Source organism: Grampus griseus (genome assembly GCF_964374135.1).
Source record: "Grampus griseus genome assembly, chromosome: 3".
NCBI lineage: Eukaryota > Metazoa > Chordata > Mammalia > Artiodactyla > Delphinidae > Grampus > Grampus griseus.
The window spans coordinates 76394715-76412875 of record NC_139019.1 but is presented as its reverse complement, the minus strand read 5'-3'; the positions used below and the strand labels follow the sequence as shown (position 1 = coordinate 76412875).

Here is an 18161-nt window from a genome sequence, read left to right as displayed (position 1 = left end):
TCAAATCTTGTTTCACAGCAACCTAATAAATAGTAATATGATAGCAAGTAGCATCATATTAGATATTATTAGGTAATATCCCCATTTTCAAAGCTAAGATTTTAAGAGGTAAGTAATTTGCCCAAAATCAAGGAAATTCTTAGGTTCCATAGATAGTTTTTATCTTTTAGTACATGTTTACTCCAGCAGAACCTTGCCATTTGAATTCTTTAATAAATGCATCAAGACCATGCTTAAGATAACTTTTATAAAATACCATTAAGTTTTGTTTTCTGGAAAGTGGCTGTAATATAACACCAATGAATTTATTTGATGTTCATTCTCAGTGTTTCTTTTACATATTTTAACAACTACAAACTTACCTGATTTTAGGTTTGGGTGAATGCCATCTCATGATGGCAAAAGCAGCTCTAGTTGATTATCTTGATGGAAAAGCTGTAGACCACATAGAGAAAGCACTGGAATATTTTACTCGGTTAGTATCATTATTTATGAGTCTATTTTCTTAGTATTATATAATAAAGCCAATTTTAGGAAATCATGCTTTGTTTATCCTGTTAGCTATAGCAATCATTATTCAGAATCTCAAACATAAAAGAGTAACAGACTAGTCAGTTAATTCTGTAACATACATATTGTATTAATTTTGCACTGGGGAACAGATACAATTTCTTGCTTTTAGCAGCTAACATGCTGGAAGCATAGAGAAGGATGGGAAGGGAGAAGCAGTCAGCTAGTGGAGCAGCAGCTTGGGTACCACGTGTTATTGTTCTCTTTCAGGAGACCTAGAGATGCAAGTATCTCTAATTGGAACTGATTGGAAAATGGGGCTTCAGGTGCACAATAGGCTTTACATTCAGTGATCAGGGCCCATTTTAGACTAATTAGTAGGGCTGAAGGTGAAGGGAGATGAGCAATCTGATTGCTCCTGGAGAGAATCTGTGTAGGAAAAGAAGTGATGTCAAATAACAAGAAATAAATCAGAAAGATTTCAGTAAATCTGGTGATTTTATAGAACTAAATTCATTAGTTAGGTAGAAGTGTTATTTGTGATAGATGACTAAAAAGTACTCAAGTTAGACATAGAATTAAATTTTTTTGCTCTTAAACATCTTTCTTGTGCTTCACTTCCTTTCTTTCCCTACTTGCCCTCTCCTGTGTGTCGTGTTGATTTGCTTGCTCTAGAATTCCTTTGCTTTGAGCATGAACCAAATCTGAAATGAAAACTTCATTCTTTTCTCCCACTGATTTTTATTGCTACTTTTCAAGTCTTATGTAATACATATAGCTCTTTCCAAAGGAAGGTATTGTGAAGAGGGGTGTAATTTGTTTGAACCAGTATTTAAGGGTAAATGTGAACCTTTGAGTGATGATACTTCAGCTACAAATACTGCCTTTCTGAGTCTGGGAAATTTTGTTCTGGATAACACTCACAACTAATTATGAGGAGGTATACAAAACTTTTAAAGTGATATTCCCACATTTATATTTACTTTACTTCTAGACTTAAAGTTCACACTACCACAGTTCTAGTGTAAGGGTGATAGAAGTTATTTCACTTTACAGATATTTTATTTTTTATTGAACTTAAAAGGAGATAAGAGTTTAGGTTGCTAAAATTGCCAGTGTTTTCTTTTCTGTTTTCCTCTCTGCTTTCTTCTTTCCTGCTGTCAAGTTTAGAAATTACACTAAGATATTTAGGCAAAAGAGCTACAAATAGTGTCCTTCCTTCTGATCCTCACAGTGGGCTTTCAGTGATGACTGCAGTAATTAATCTTGTTTCTCAGGAAGACATTGAAAAATGATTTTTGGCTGGACTCCATGAGTAGAAAAGGCTATGAAAAATGTTCCATCTGCTTGCCCATCTGCCAGCAACATAGCTGTTTGTGATAGCTGATTATTGAGACTTGGCTTAATTGAGAAATTGCTGTGTTTTATTTGTAAGATTTTGAGAAGAGAAAAGTGAAGAGAAATGAATAACTGAGATTTTCTCATTCTAAAAAGAAGTGCCCTTTATCACCATAGTTAATATTTTTATTTACTTTTTGAGCTTGTCCACTGAGTCTTTCTTGCTTCAATAAATACGGTTTTTCACATTCTCATATTTAGATTTTTGGTATTCTTGATCTCAGAGAGTAAAAAGCATTTGGACTACCAAATATATTTTATATTTACTAGTCCTTTTTTTTTAATATGTAAAGGAAGATCTTCAAGCAAAACCTAAGTTTACAATAATCAACTATGAGACAGTTACCAACTTTACTGCTTTGCTTTTTGTTTAAATAGACAAACACAAAAAGCATAATTTAAAAAATTCAGCATTAAAGATAAATTGGTCCTGGAAAATTCATTGATTTATTTATGTGATTTCTGCTGCTTCTAAGAAAAATGATAAAGAGTACCAAAGAAATGTTTGCAAAGTTTCTGTCACTTAAAACAGTCAATTTCTTCTCCTTCCCCTCTTCCTTTCTTCATAATAAGGAGGTGATAAGATATAAGATGGCTAGAAGGAATTCAGTAAAGCATTTGCTGCATTTAGCTGAGGAACTAAATCAAAATTGTATGTATACTTTTTCTGTTTTAATTGTATGTAGTAGTGAGGGAGATAAACGCCATACGTTTTGGAAATAATTTGTAAGAATCACACCGTTTCTTTTTTTTAGGGCTCTGCAGCATCGAGCTGATGTGTCTTGCCTTTGGAAGCTAGTTGGGGATGCTTGTACCAGTCTGTATGCTGTCTCACTATCTAAAGTGAATGTTAGTGTCTTAGGAGTCCTCCTAGGTCAGAAAGAAGGAAAACAAGTATTAAAGAAATATGAGCTCCTCCATCTTGGAGGAAGGTAATTTTCAATGATTGCCAGTGGATGACATTCAAATCGAATTAGAACATCATAACACAATATAACATTCACTTTTATATTTCTATAGGTGTTATGGTCGTGCATTAAAACTGATGTCTACATCTAACACGTGGTGTGATCTTGGAATTAATTATTATCGCCAAGCACAACATCTAGCAGAAACAGGCAGCAAGTCGAATGATCTTCAGGAGCTATTGGAGAAATCTTTGCATGTATGGTTTTGAGAAATTTTTCATAAACTTTTAAAAAAACTAAGGGCTTTTCTGAAAGATGCTTTTGATAAATTCTGTAGTGTTTTCACATAAAACCACACTTACCTTGATATAAATGCTGATATTCTGAGAAAAATTTATCTACTTTTATTTTTCAGTGTCTGAAAAAGGCTGTGAGACTTGACAGTAATAATCACTTATACTGGAATGCTCTTGGTGTAGTTTCATGTTACAGTGGTAAGAATTGAATGACACTTCAATATTTTTAGAAGATTGCCTGTTTTCAGGCAGTAAAGTTCAGTTTTATTGAAATCTGTATTTTTCAGGTATTAGAAATTATGCCCTTGCGCAGCACTGTTTCATCAAATCAATCCAATCAGAACAAATTGTGAGTGTTACGTGTCTCTGTCTATGCAAAATAACTTCAAAATTTAGTGTTAATGATTTTCTGAGACTGCTATGTAGACAAGGGACCTAATTTTGTATATGTGTGTTTTTTAGAATGCTGTTGCATGGACCAATTTGGGAGTGTTATACCTTGCAAATGAAAAGATTGAGGTACATATATTGTCTGTTTTGTCCTATTAAAAGTAAAGAACATTTTCTATATATGTCCTCTTCATAATAGCTTAACTTGTTGTGGAGAAATACTTTGCACATTGTTATCTATCCAGCATGCTCTCTAATATGCTAGATCATTGATAGCATTCACTTTATTATATTGAATAATGAATGTGTAAGATTTCCCTTTTCATGTCACAAGAAATTTCTGGTTTTATAATTATGTTGTTTTTTTCATTTGGAGATTAAAATAATTCTGTTATGAATTATTTGGGTGTGTTTCTTTTTATCTTTTACACATTAAGAGGAGTCCCATGTAGGCTGTGTTGGGGGTGGGGTGATGAAGTAAGGGCATTTATTAGTACTCTCTAGAAACTTAAATTTAACCTTTGCTTGGTAATTTAGATTTGGCTTTAGCAGATATTAATCCCTTTACATGCCACGGTGTAAATTGTCATACGTGAAGAGTTGTATATAGAGAATTGGAACTACAGTAATGGGGAGCATGTTTATAGGTCATGTTTAGAAGTTTCCACAAATCTATATATAATAGCACATCTGTACTGTTTTGTGTTTCAGCCGGTATATTAAATATCATCCTTTTAAAATAGCTTCAGTGGTATTCTCAGGGATACATGAAGTCACTGCGGAGATTGCTTTAGAAGATTGTAAATAGAATGAAGAAAAATATTAATTTGGATCTTAAAATATGTGAAAATATTTTTTTAAAATTTAAACAAAGATAAGTCTTAGTTAATAAGCTACGAATGTGGTTTTATGGTAGTGTGGTGCAGTTGTTGTCCATGAGCTTACTTTCTTAAGAGAAAAAAAGACTGTTTCCTGCCACACATAGATAGATGGAAAACAATACAAAGCAGCATATAATAAGTTATTCTTTGTAGCAGAAAAAAAAGCATATGATTTAAAGTGTCCAGGTGGGGTAACTTGAAAGTTTCCTAACTGTTAGCTCAGATTTATGTTGACCACTCCTTTCACCCAGTAGCAGGTCTCAGACCTCACTTGTTGGTAGTTTTTATCTTCCCAGTTGAGCTCCAAGAGAGGGGAATAGATTCAGCCTTCTCTAATTATTTCCATCAGACCTGTGGCTTAGCAAATAGATGGGTAATTGGTTCAAAGTTCTGCAGGCTATGAGGCAGACACCTACAGTGCCCTTTCATTGAGGACCAGAATCCCTAAGCCTGTAGAGAAATCTGTTGAATTCGGGACTCTTTCAGGACTATATTTAAGACATAGTTGTAAGCATTGCCAATTGTGCTTAAACAGTGAAGTTTTAGGTTCATTTGTATTTATGTTTACAAGTCTGGCTTTTCTTATTCTCTTACGCTTTTTAAATATAAGTGCTTTAATATAAAGTTTATAACATGGCTTGTTATTTTTTGTCTTTTTTTCCTAGCAAGCTCATGAAGCTTTCAAAATGGCTCAATCCCTTGATCCATCTTATTTAATGTGCTGGATTGGACAAGTAAGATATATAACATATAGTTATTAATAATCTGTTTTATAACTAACATGTTAATAGAAAGTGGTATAAATAACGTGTCAATATAAACAACACTGATAATAATGATAGCATTTGAGGGCTTACTTTGTGCCAGTTGCTGTGCTAGGCTCTTTGTGTGTGGAAGCTGAAGCTAAAAGATCCTAAGTGTCATGCCCAAGGTCATACAGCTTGTAATGATTAAGCTTTGATTTGAGGGGCTGTGAACACCATCATTCTGCCATTATTATTCTTAAAAAATAAACCTAGAACTCTGTTAACATACATTTATCAAAAAAATGAACATTTACAAGATCATTTTGATTATGTTTTCTCATTTTCTGTAAAATCTTCATATTTGATTTGGTACTTGTTTATGAGGGCCCCCCACCCCCGCCCGGCAAAGTTTAGATTTTTGTACTGCCAAATAGGAATCAGGTTACTAGTCTGAGTCTGTCACTTACTAATTGTTTTACCTTAACATATCACTTCTGGATTTCATTTTTCTTACCTGAAAAAGAAGGAGATTGGCCTGAGTGGCCTCCAAGGTCTTGTCTAGTTGAGAAGTTGTAATAAATTAGTAAGTGGTTGATTGTTTCAGTTCAGAGACTAGTGGGAGCATCATCCCTATTAGAAAATCATTAATCAGGGATTAGATATCTTCTCTTATACTTTGACTCTTGAGTCTGATTCTAGTTAATCGGTGAAACATGCAGAGTTAGGAAAGGCAAACTCCTGTTGCCATTAGCTATGGTAGCATCTGGGAGCAGTGGCGTTACTACACTAATCTCTATGTAAGGTTTTGGACCTAGGGGGTCTGAGAATTTGCATTTATAACTGCTCCCAACTGAGGACGATGCTGGTGGTCCAGGGCCTTCACTTTGAGTAGCACTGCTGTAGGTCAGTAGGTCTGAGATGCTCATCAGAGTCACTTAAGTATTTTTTTTCTTATTTTTATTTATTTATTTTTTAAATTTTATTTATGTTTGGCTGTATTGGGTCTTCATTGCTGCACGTGGGCTTTCTCTAGTTGTGGCGAGCGGGGGCTACTCTTCGTTGCAGTGCGTGGGCTTCTTATTGCGGTGACTTCTCTTGTTGCAGAGCGTGGGCTTCAGTAGTTGTGGCATGCAGGCTCAGTAGTTGTAGCTCGTGGGCTCTGGAGCGCAGGTTCAGTATTTGTGGCGTACAGACTTAGTTGCTCCGTGGCTTATGGGATCTTCCCAGACCAGGGCTTGAACCCGTGTCCCCTGCATTGGCAGGCAGATTCTTAACCACTGTGCCACCAGGGAAGTCCCTTTTCTTATTTTTAAATTATTTCTGTTCTTAAAAATAATTTATTTCAGGAGGTAATTAGTAGATTTAATTAAAATGGTAACAATAGAGTGTGGCTTAATATTAATTTCTTAGTTAGTAATGTATGATAACTAAAAAAAAAAACCCTGCTTTCTTATAAAAGATAGATGAGCTTGAAAGTAATTTTAACTATCACATAATCTATGAAGTCAGTGGCATAGATATAATATTTAAAATCCTGAGGCAGTTTTAAAAAATAAACATGAGACTCTACCCAGATCTATGGAAGCTAGATTTCTAGGGGAGAGGATCTCCTTTTTAAAAGCTTTCCAGTTGAATCTGAGGGGACCCTGTGATTAACAACTCTAATCCAGACAAATACCAGTATGAATAGATTGGGGGGAGGGAAGGGAGAAGGTAGCATAACTTTATCAGTGTTCTAAGGAATTTTACGTGGATTATTTCACTAACTCCCTGGTTGCAAATGGAGTTCTGCAAGCATCTGTCAGCTTAAGGGCTAATTTAACAAGTCATTCTGGTCCTCTGAGCCATGGGAATACGGTAGCCAAGATTGAAAAAGAAGTTAACTTTGCTTTTAAGCACAGCTAGTAAACCTTTGGTTCCTCCAAAGAGTTTCATTTATTATTATTGTTAGTAAGAGTAGTGGTAGTAGTAATAGTAGTAGTAGTAGTCCTTTTAAACATATTAAGAGCCTCCTTTTTCCTTTTATAGGCTCTAATTGCAGAGACAGTTGGAAGTTATGACACCATGGATCTCTTCAGGCACACTACAGAACTCAGTATGCACGTAAGAATTTGAGCATTCTTCAGGATTCATTAATGAATAAAGTACTGTCCTTCTTGAAAAATTGAATACATAGTGGTATTAGATGTTAATGATAGCAGTTGTCCCTACTCTTCATTCTTTCTTAAAAAACAGATTGAACTGTCATTAAAGAGCTGATGAAGAAATGACATTGGATTCAGTAGATGAAGTAGTCATGTAGAATAGAAACTGAGACTCTAAAAAAAAAACCACGATCGACAGGTGAATGGATAAAGAAGATGTGGCACATATATACAATGGAATATTACTCAGCCATAAAAAGAAACGAAATTGAGCTATTTGTAGTGAGGTGGATGGACCTAGAGTCTGTCATACAGAGTGAAGTAAGTCAGAAAGAGAAAAACAAATACCATATGCCAATACATATATATGGAATCTAAAAAAAAAAAAGGTTCTGAAGAACCTAGGGGCAGGACAGGAATAAAGACACAGATGTAGAGAATGGACTTGAGGACATGGGGGGGGGGAATGGTAAGCTGAGACGAAGTGAGAGAGTGGCATGGACATATATACACTACCAAATGTAAAATAGATAGCTAGTGGGAAGCAGCTGCATAACACAGGGAGATCAGCTTCTGCTTTGTGACCACCTGGAGGGGTGGGATAGGGAGGGTGGGAGGGAGACGCAAGAGGTAGGGGATACGGGGATATATGTGTACTTATAGCTGATTTAGTTTGTTATACAGCAGCAACTAACACAACAATGTAAAGCAATTATACTCCAATAAAGATGTTAAAAAAACAAACAAACTGGTACGTCCATACCTACGGAATGCTAAGCAATAAAAAGAAGTTAACTATTAATACAAAAAAAAATGAGATAAATACTAGACTGGGTTGACATTTCTCGATTATTTATGAAAGTGTTTTAGAATTCTTTTGATTGGTAATTATTTGTTTGACCTATGGAAATGATGCTGAGAAGAAGCAAACCAACCCATCAGGAGGGGCTCTGTTTTTTCCCCTTTATTTATCCTGCTTGATTCTTCTACTTAGGTTTGAAGCAAGTGATTTAAATATGTTCTTAGCTGTGTTGTATCATAGTGACCCTTTATTTAAAGGCACTTACCAGTTGACTTAGAAGACTGAGATGTGATATTTACTGTATTGAAGTACATTGTTTCATTTCTTAATTTTTCTTGGAAGATTTATTACCCTGTGTCTACTTGTTAACTTTGGCCTTTTTACAGACGGAGGGAGCAATAGGTTATGCGTATTGGGTCTGTACAACATTGCAAGATAAAAGCAACAGAGACACGGAGCTGTACCAGTACAACATCCTCCAGATGAATGCAATTCCAGCAGCACAAGTGGTTTTGAGTAAATACACAGGTAAGGCACCTGTTATACAATGGCAAGATACATGAAGAATTGTTGAGATAATTTAAAGAATTTAAATTAATTAAATTTAAAATTAATTCCAAATTAAATATTAGCTCCTTAAGACATGAATTTGCCCTTTCCCCCCACGGCCAAGTATTCTGCTTTTTAAACTTTTCTAAAGATTTTTGAAGAGTGCTGAAAATTGTTATTACCTATTGATTCAAGGTAGAAGTGATTTCCATGTTGTAGTAGGAAGCATTTTGGAGCCTAATGGTCCTGAGTTGCTGCTGTTCTAGCTCTGCTGTTTACTTTCTCTGCAGTCTTAGGCCAAGTATTTTACTTGCCTTAACTTCTGTTAATCTTGGGAAGTAGAGATGATAATACTGAGGTTGCAGAGATGTGAGAATTCAATGAGGTAATATGCTTTAAGTTCCAAACCCAGTGCCTTTAACGTCCCACTTTAACACCTAATCTTTCTTCAACATACTGGAAATGTTTAGGCTTAGGAAAAGGACAGAATGGTGAAATTTAATTAGCCATCTATTGTAATAACTTTCTTCCTTAATAAAACTAACATTGGGTGTAGTCTCAGCTCCACCACTTAGTAGCCATGATGAAACCTTGGGCTTATTACCAAATTGAATTTTAGTTTTCCTACCTATAATCCAAGAGTGAAAGTATCTATTGCTTAGGGTTTAATGAGATGATACATATAAAATGTTATGGAGAGTACCTGGCATATCCTAGATGCTCAAGAAATATTAGTTTCACTAGCATCTTATTTATCCCTCAACAAAATTCTAATAAAGAAGCAAGGCGTTTAAGCAGTAATATTGACAGTTGAATAATATGAAGAATCAGATAAACTGAAAAGCAGAGGAGAAAATGCCTCATCATTGTAATATGCAGGATGGTAATACTCTTCCTGCATTGAGCCTGGGGCACTTGAGCAGAAGGCAGTTCATTTATAAACATCAGCACTTCGGGACGTTAAAATGTTATGCAGTGTGCCCAAATGAATGACTCTAATGAATACCTAGAGCCTCTGAGAAAGTGTATGATCAGAAATTTTATTGATAGGTTTCCTTACAGAATGGGAAACATTTGTGAAGTGTTTACATAAAGAGGTAAATTTTTAGCTGTCTGCAAAATTCAGATACCTAGAACAACAAACAGTCTCTGACAGTTATAAATAGCTAGGTTTTTGAGTCTGTAGTGGAGCCGTATCATATATTCATTTAACAAATTCAATTATATGTGCTTGACCAAAAAAATATTAATTTAGAAGCAGAAAAGAGAGAGGGGGGACAAGAGAAAATGCAGATAAATCATTTGTCCTGCTGACCGTTGGCCTCAGGGTGAGAGTGGATGAAGGTTATGGGTCTCCTCTTAATTTGACTCAGTTTGGTGACCTTCTCCTTGTGTGATGACCTAAGAATTTTGCAGGAATCATTTTAACCGTGTGATTTTTACCTTATGCTTTGACAGTTAGAACCTAACCATCACATAAGATGTGATTATACTCTACTCTGTTAAACAGTTTAAGAGATTTGAAGGCTTGCTTCCCAACACAAGTTGATCAGATGTGTTTTTTTCTCCTTTGCACGTTAGTAGATGATATATGATGTTTTTTGACATTAGAATTCAAAATACTACACTGAAAGTGCCCAAATCATCTTCTGTTTCTAGAGTACAATACTGAATTTTTTAAAAAATACATAGAAATTGGAACAGAACCACCAAGAGAAATTGTTGCTAAATTTAATCCCAGGAAGGTTTAAGTGACTAGCCAAAGAACTGGATTTCCTTACAATTCAAATGACCCGTTTTAACATGAGCTATGATTTCAAATTGTTATACCTTTGGGAATAAAAAAGTGTTTAAACTTTAAAACATAAGTAGAAGCCATATGTAACTATAGATGTTACTCAGTAATTTAAAAGAGTTCTGAAATGATTACTGGTATTTTATAGTCAGGATAAAATCAGACTACTATTCTTAGCAATGCCCATGACCTCAGGAAATAATCTAGTGTTTAAAATGTTGAAAAAAATTGAAAATAAAACTCATATTTTACAAACACAACCATTATGCACATGCAAAGAAAAGATATTTTTGGATTTCCAGAAAGAATTCAGAATTATGCTCCAGCTTTCACAATGTTGGGTTACTTAAATGAACATCTACAACTGAAGAAGGAAGCAGCAGATGCATACCAGAGGTAAAGGCGCCCTTTAATTGAAATGTGGTCCTTATTTGTCAGTTGGCCTTTTTAAGATATAGTTTCATTTTCATGAAGAAGGTACTAATAAAATGTTCTGATTCTTTTCCTGATCTTTCATTATTTATTATTATTACATTTTGTATATGAAAAGATACAGTTCTAAATTTTCAGCTATATTTTCGTTTCTGTTGCTCAACTTGAGAGAAAGAGAGGAAGAGAGAGACAGAGAGAGAAAAAAAATAAAAACCAAACCAGAAAACCTCTCAGGTTTTAGAAAAATCTGTCCCTTTACAGTTTGTCTCGCTTTATTATTAAAGACATGTGTTTATTCAGAGAAGAAATGAGATTTAAGGCATGAGAAAAAATTACATGTTATTTTGAATCACTTTAATGTCTACTATATCGTATTTATTCATTCAGTAAATATTTGTTAAACTGCTATGTGTCAAGCAGTGTCCTTGGCAGTGGCAATTTAGCAGTGAGTTAAAACAAACACAGGCTCAGTTCTCATGGAGCTCATGTTCTGGTGGAGGGGAGGCACAGTGTAAGCTAATAAACATCTGTGATGGTAACAATTGCTAGGAAAGAAAATCAAAGTAAAGGGCTAGACACTAGAGAGGCAAGCAGCAAATTTGAGATAGGTTTAAGAGGTAGGTTTCCTAAGGAGGCAATTAAGACCTGACCTGAATGAAGCGAGGCCACAAGCCGTTTGGTTATCAGGGAAAGAGCATTCCAGGCAGAAGGAACAGCAAGAACAAGTGCTCTGAAGCAGGAGTGGACTTGGTATATTGAAGAAACAAGGACAGCGTGCTTGAGTGAGATGACCAGCCGGGAGAGTGAGAGGAAATGAAATCAACTTGAAGTTTTATTCTCTACAAATTAATTGATCTGTGGGGCTTCCCTGGTGACGCAGTGGTTAAGAATCTGCCTGCCAATGCAGGGGACACGGGTTCGAGCCCTGGTCCGGGAAGATCCCACATGCCGTAGAGCAGCTAAGCCCGTCCGCCACAACTACTGAGCCTGCGCTCTAGAGCCCGCGAGCCACAACTACTGATCCCGCATGCCAGAACTACAGAAGCCCATGCACCTAGAGTCTGTGCTCCACAACAAGAGAAGCCACTGTAATGAGAAGCCCATGCAACGCAACAAAGAGTAGCCCCCGCTTGCCACAACTAGAGAAAGCCCGCACGCACCAACAAAGACCCAACACTGCCAAAAATAAATAAAAATTAAAAAAAAATTAATCGATCTGTGAATAAGAAAATCACTGTTGATCTCATGAGTACTAGACGAAAAGTTAAAAGACCTGATTGCCTAACCTCTGAGGCACATCACTGCCCTAAATCTAAATAAACAGATATTTAGAAGAAGCCTTGTCAGATAATAAATAATTGAGGTGTCCCAAATGCTTTGCCATCCTTGTATGGATCTCTCTGTAGTTAAAGAAGTAATCACTAGATGGTACTGGAGGCTGTATAATCAAGAAGTTATTTTGCCAGGTGTATGTGGAGAGAGGTTTATGAAAACCCACAATTCTATTTCTTTCAACGTTACAATAAAGTTACCAATAAAGAAAATAGAAATTTGATAGGATACAACAGTGAGCAGGATTTTTAAACAGAGAAAACTAGGCAGCTTTAGAATGCTTGCTACTTTTTTCGGTATACATTATAATCACAAATATTGTGAGTGTAACACTGGTTATACCTTTGCTTAAAATGGCAACTCTATAGTCACTTGGGTATACACCACTCTTTCTTGACTGATCACCACCGTTGTTTTCTCCTTAAACAAGTATTTGAGACTTCAAATTACAAATTAGGTATAAATATAACCACAGGTACAGTCTTTAATATGATACTGTTTCTGTAATACTGTCTTTTAGACTTCTCTGGCAAATTTTTGTTTTTCATGTAACATCAGGGGCATTAAAAGCTTTTCTTGGCTATTTCTCCCTGGCTAATCTTTAACAGAAAAAAAAAAGTCATTAAATATCCAACTGCTTTGGTGGTTGAGACATTTCCCTGCTTGCCCAAAGGGGACTGAGCCTGAGAAGGTAAAAATGTGGGCTGTCAGCATGTTGTTGTAGTTATTCTAAGCCTCTTGGGACTCCTGATGACTCATTCCCTTCTCTGAATTCATTATTGCCTAAATATCTTTCTGTATGTAGCAGGAAAACGCACATGAAAGCACTCAATTTCCTGGCTTCCTACCTCAAACTTCTAGTAGATAAATAATTTTAAGAGTATACTATGTACTTCAAATTCTGTATACTTCAAATATGTCAAAACTTTAAAACATCAACCCAGTTGTTCCCCATGTTTAGATTAAAATCTTTGGAATATTTAAAGCTCAAGTATGGTAAGTAATTTCTCTTATTAAGAGGTCACTTTTTATTATTTTCCTGACAATCTAAAATCTATTAAGTGCTTTTGTGGTACCAGTTTAATAAAATATAAATAAGCTGTTATGGAACTAGTTAAATAATTAGTAGAATTAAATGAAGAAAACAAAAATCTGTAGATTCAGTTAAGGAGGAAGAGTAAAAGAATGCTATTGCACGTAGATAATTTAAAATACCTTGTCCTTTTTTTAAAGGGCAATTTTGTTGTTACAGACTGCAGAAGACAGAGATGCTTATAATGTTACAATAAGAAATTATGGCAGATTGTTATGGTAAGCATATTTTTACCCATTAATTCCATGAACCTAACAGGTTTTTCTGGTGAAAGCTGTGGGGCTAGTGAAGTGATGACCAGTTTCCAGAGTAGCGGGTTGTGTATGAATGAGTACGATGATGACATTCCCCCAGGATACATCATTCCCACTGTACCAAGCTGTGTTAACAGTTTACTGTCCCTGTAATGACCCCTAGTCCCAGTGTCCTTTGTGAGGACCAGGTTTAGAACTGATGTTTGTGAACTAGACAGGAGAGGTAGTTACTGTTTCTAATAGTAGAAGCCTAGTTAATTGGAAGAGGATTCGATTTATTCTGATATGATGTATATTCTTAAACTGGGGGTGGGATTAAGGGTCCAGAAACCCTTTTGAGATAGTACACAAAAATTTTTGTATGTGTGCATTTTGGGGGTGGGGAGGGAGCAATATCACTTTCTTCAGAGTCTCGAAGACTTCCCGACTTCAAAAAAAAGACTGAAAAAAAAAATAGGCTGGAAACCAATTGTTTCAGAGGATAGGACTCGGTTGGGACAGTAGGAGTGTTAATGGGAGGAAGACTTTTGGCTCAAGGAGGCATTCCTCAAATTGAGAGCTGCCCCAAAATTGAATGTTCCAGTTTGAAACACATTATTAGAACTATAGTTTGATATTTTGGGATTAGTACCTACATCTTTTAAGGAGCTACATAGTAGAAATCGGAAGTAGCCAGTTCGTTTCTTTTATAACCGTGTAACTGAATCATATCTACAGACAGAAAATTTTCCCTGTTTTGATTGCTTCTCCTTTTAATTCTTTTAAATCATTGTGTTTAGGAGTTGATAGAGCTCTGTCAGTTCCAACATTTGTTGTAAGAAACTGTATGGAGCAAAGTTTCTGTTCTCTTTAGTTAGATGTTTCATATAATGTAACTGTTTTAGAAGAAAATTTATACCTCCCATTGAAAATAGGTCATCTGATTTCTTTTTAATTTGTTTCTATTATGAAATATATTAAACATGCAAAACATAGCAATAGAGTATGGAGCATAATTTAGTGAATAGTCACCATTCAGATATAACAGGTCTTAAAATTCTGCTAATAGGTTTCAGGTTTCTTTTTCAAAAAAAAGTTACAAATAAAGTTGAAGCCCCTTGTGCCCTTCTCTAGTTCCATTCTTTTCTCTACAGAAGTTATCAAATGTTTGAAGATAGTGTTCATTAAAAAAAATACTTTAAAAATACATGTATGGGGGGCTTCCCTGGTGGCACAGTGGTTAAGAATCTGCCTGCCAATGCAGGGGACACGGGTTCGAGCCCTGGTCTGGGAAGATCCCACATGCCGCAGAGCAGCTAAGCCTGTATACTACAACTACTGAGCCTGCGGTCTAGAGCCCGCATGCCACAACTACTGAAGCCTGTGCGCCTAGAGCTGGTGTTCCACAACAAGAGAAGCCACTGCAGTGAGAGGGATGTGCATCACAACGTAGAGTAACCTCCGCTCACCACAACTAGAGAAAGCCCATGCGCAGCAACGAAGACCCAGTGCAGCCAAAAATAAACAAATTAGATTAATTAATTAAAAAAATACATGTATGTATCCATAAACAATCTAAGGTAGTCCTCTTCCCTTCATTAAATATTTATCAAAAGTTGAGTTAATGGATTTTTAAATTCTTTCACCTTCATAAAATTAATTTTAGAAGCAAATATTGCCTATATTTTTAGCTCCCATCCACACCTCCAAGATTAAAAAGATTTTATGAAAAGATTTTTCTTTTATGAAAAAGATTTAAAAATAGAAGCAGTTTCTGATTATAGTGATAGATACCAGAAATCAGAGTCTCAGAGGTTCAGTGAGTCTGTTCCAGGTCGTGGCAGCCTCTCTTCATTTTTAAGTAAACAAAACACGTTTTTTTATTTTGTTGTTATTAAAAAGCATTCTACTTTAGTATCATGTATAACAATTTTTACTTTTATTCCTATTAAATACCAAAAAGATAATGTATAGTTTTGTCTGTGGGATTTTAGTGTATCTATATGCCCTCCAAAAACATGGATGTGCAGATAAACAGTTTACCCGAAGGCTGAGTTTGGTTATGACTTGCTAAGCTTGTCAAAGATGCTCATAGGGTAATATTTAACTAACATATTAAGCTTAAAAAATTAGAGTTCTATATCAAAGTCAACTTGAAATTATTTTTATAACAGAGTTTAATTCAAGTTTGTTAAAAAAAACAGTTTGTAATTCAGCAGAACTGTTCATTTTCACACATAATTTAAAAGTGTGAAATTAAATCCCCCTAGTGCATCCTGTTTGAAATAAGTGATAATGCCTTCTATTTTAATCTGAGGCTTTTCTACAGCTTTAACACTGATAGATGAAGTAGGTTAAGTTGTTAAAAGAGCTTTAGTATAATAATATTTCTGAATTTTGATGATATAAGCCAAAATGATTTTTGATATTAAAAGTAAGTTATGTTTTGCTTCTTAGTTCTATTGGTGAATATGATAAAGCTATCCAGGCTTTTAAGTCAACACCCCTTGAGGAGTTAGAAGACATCATAGGTTTTGGATTGGCTTTATTTATGAAGGGTCTGTATAAAGAGAGCAGCAAAGGTAAGTGCGTTGCTTAAAGGATACTTTCTACTTTTCCAGAGCTGAGAAGAATTTAATCATGATGAGCTTACATACAGAAAGATGTAATATTAAGATGGGGGTAGGGGTTGCAGTGTTTATTAAAAATCTGACTAAAAGTCAGGAACGTTAAGAGGTACTTTTTAACTGTTCCTTCCTTTAGTACATTATTATGATGAATAGTCTTTTTATCAGTGTTACGAACTGAATTTTATCTTTATTATTTAGATGAGGAAACAGACCCAAGATTACTTAGGGTACATGTATAAGGTAGCATTTGAAAGCAAGTATTTACTACTCCACAGTGTTTCAATATACATTTCTGATAAATGACGGCCTCAACCATTGTTAGTAATAATACATTTTGGTTTCTCCAAAAATGCTTATTGAGTGCATTTTCACATATATGGCCCAGCCTATGTGTGTGCAGCTCATTTTAAGTACTGCTTAATGGAGTTGCTGGTCTGTACATGGGAATGTGGGTGATACCTCAATGGCTCTAGACCTCCACTTCTTTTGAAGATAGTAATTCAAACCTGCCTATAGATTCTAAAGAAGGAAATTGAGAAATACCACATAATAACCCAAATGATATTCCCAGAATCACCTTGGAACAGCTAAACCAAGTTAGATATTCTAAATTTTTATTCCATTCACTTGAGAGCAAGGGAACAATAAGATGTAATTTTAGTTAGACCCTTTTAAAAAATAGGATTAGGTGGGCTTCCCTGGTGGCGCAGTGGTTGAGAGTCCGTCTGCCGATGCAGGGGACACGGGTTCATGCCCCGGTCCGGGAACATCCCACATGCTGCGGAGCGGCTAGGCCCATGAGCCATGGCCACTGAGCCTGCGCGTCCGGAGCCTGTGCTCCGCAACCGGAGAGGCCACAACAGTGAGAGGCCCGCGTACTGCAAAAAAAAAAAAAAAAAATAGTATTAGGAAAGGAAGTATCCCACCATTTGTCAGTCAGGATTGCTTTTATATTGTTTTGTTTTTGTTTCCAACTCTATGTAACAGCCTATGAGAGAGCCTTGTCTACTGTTGAATCAGAGCAAGACAAAGCTCATATCTTGACAGCTCTGGCAATAGCGGAGTATAAACAAGGAAAAATGGACGTAGCCAAGACATTGTTATTTAAATGGTATGTATAGTTGACATCAACACTCGACATGACCAGATACTTAAATATTGGGTTAAAATTTGGAGGAACGTAAAATGAAGTTCTTAATGTTTCAGGAACATTTTTGTGAACAAAAGGGATTGGACCCACCTGGTTCTGAACTGACAGTCACAGGTGGAGCTAGAGATAATGGCTTAATTTTAAATTCTGGATTCATCCAATCCTTCGAAACCATCCTGTACTCTGTGTGTATTATTTATTTTTTAAAAACAGTAATTGATCAGCTGATCTCTTCGGATCATAAAATTTTAATGAAGGCAGTCATTAACTGGCTTGTTTTTGGCCCCGTAAGTTCCCAAAGAGACTTTTTTTCCTCTTTCATATTCAGGATAACCTGATAAAGTTCATTTAAAGTTGAGTCTTTAAAAATGTGTATATACACCAATATAAATTGTAACTGTTTCTTTATTTTTGGAATAATTTAATAAAATAACAATCTCTGATATCTGTAATTACTTATATGGTATTTTTAAAAAAATAATTTATTTTATTTTATTTTTGGCTGCGTTGGGTCTTGGTTGTTGCGCGTGGGCTTTTCTCTGGTTGCAGTGAGCAGGGGCTACTCTTCATTGTGTGCAGGCTTCTTTTTCTTTTTCTTTTTCTTTAATTTTTAAATTTTATTGTATTTATTTTTTTATACAGCAGGTTCTTATTAGTCATCAATTTTATACACATCAGTATATACCTGTCAATGCCAATCGCCCAGTTCATCACACCACCATCCCCACACCCCGGCCGCTTTCCCTGCTTGCTGTCCATACGTTTGTTCTCTACATCTGTGTCTCAGTTTCTGCCCTGCAAACCAGTTCATCTGTACCATTTTTCTAGGTTCCACATATATGCGTTAATATACGATATTTGTTTTTCTCTTT

At 35.6% G+C, this 18161-nt stretch overlaps 1 protein-coding gene across 1 annotated transcript in view; it reads left to right on the top strand.

The window, feature by feature from the left end:
- The window catches only part of SKIC3 (SKI3 subunit of superkiller complex), an 85659-nt gene that overhangs the window by 33976 nt on the left and 33522 nt on the right, over positions 1 to 18161 (top strand). Inside the window, exons 19-31 of the mRNA XM_082652124.1 lie at positions 373 to 475; positions 2664 to 2840; positions 2929 to 3073; positions 3232 to 3310; positions 3400 to 3461; positions 3575 to 3631; positions 5049 to 5117; positions 7158 to 7232; positions 8462 to 8603; positions 10722 to 10815; positions 13417 to 13494; positions 15967 to 16091; positions 17127 to 17250. Coding sequence (XP_082508250.1) covers positions 373 to 475; positions 2664 to 2840; positions 2929 to 3073; positions 3232 to 3310; positions 3400 to 3461; positions 3575 to 3631; positions 5049 to 5117; positions 7158 to 7232; positions 8462 to 8603; positions 10722 to 10815; positions 13417 to 13494; positions 15967 to 16091; positions 17127 to 17250 — 1330 coding nt within the window. The remainder of the gene's footprint in view (positions 1 to 372; positions 476 to 2663; positions 2841 to 2928; positions 3074 to 3231; positions 3311 to 3399; positions 3462 to 3574; positions 3632 to 5048; positions 5118 to 7157; positions 7233 to 8461; positions 8604 to 10721; positions 10816 to 13416; positions 13495 to 15966; positions 16092 to 17126; positions 17251 to 18161) is intronic.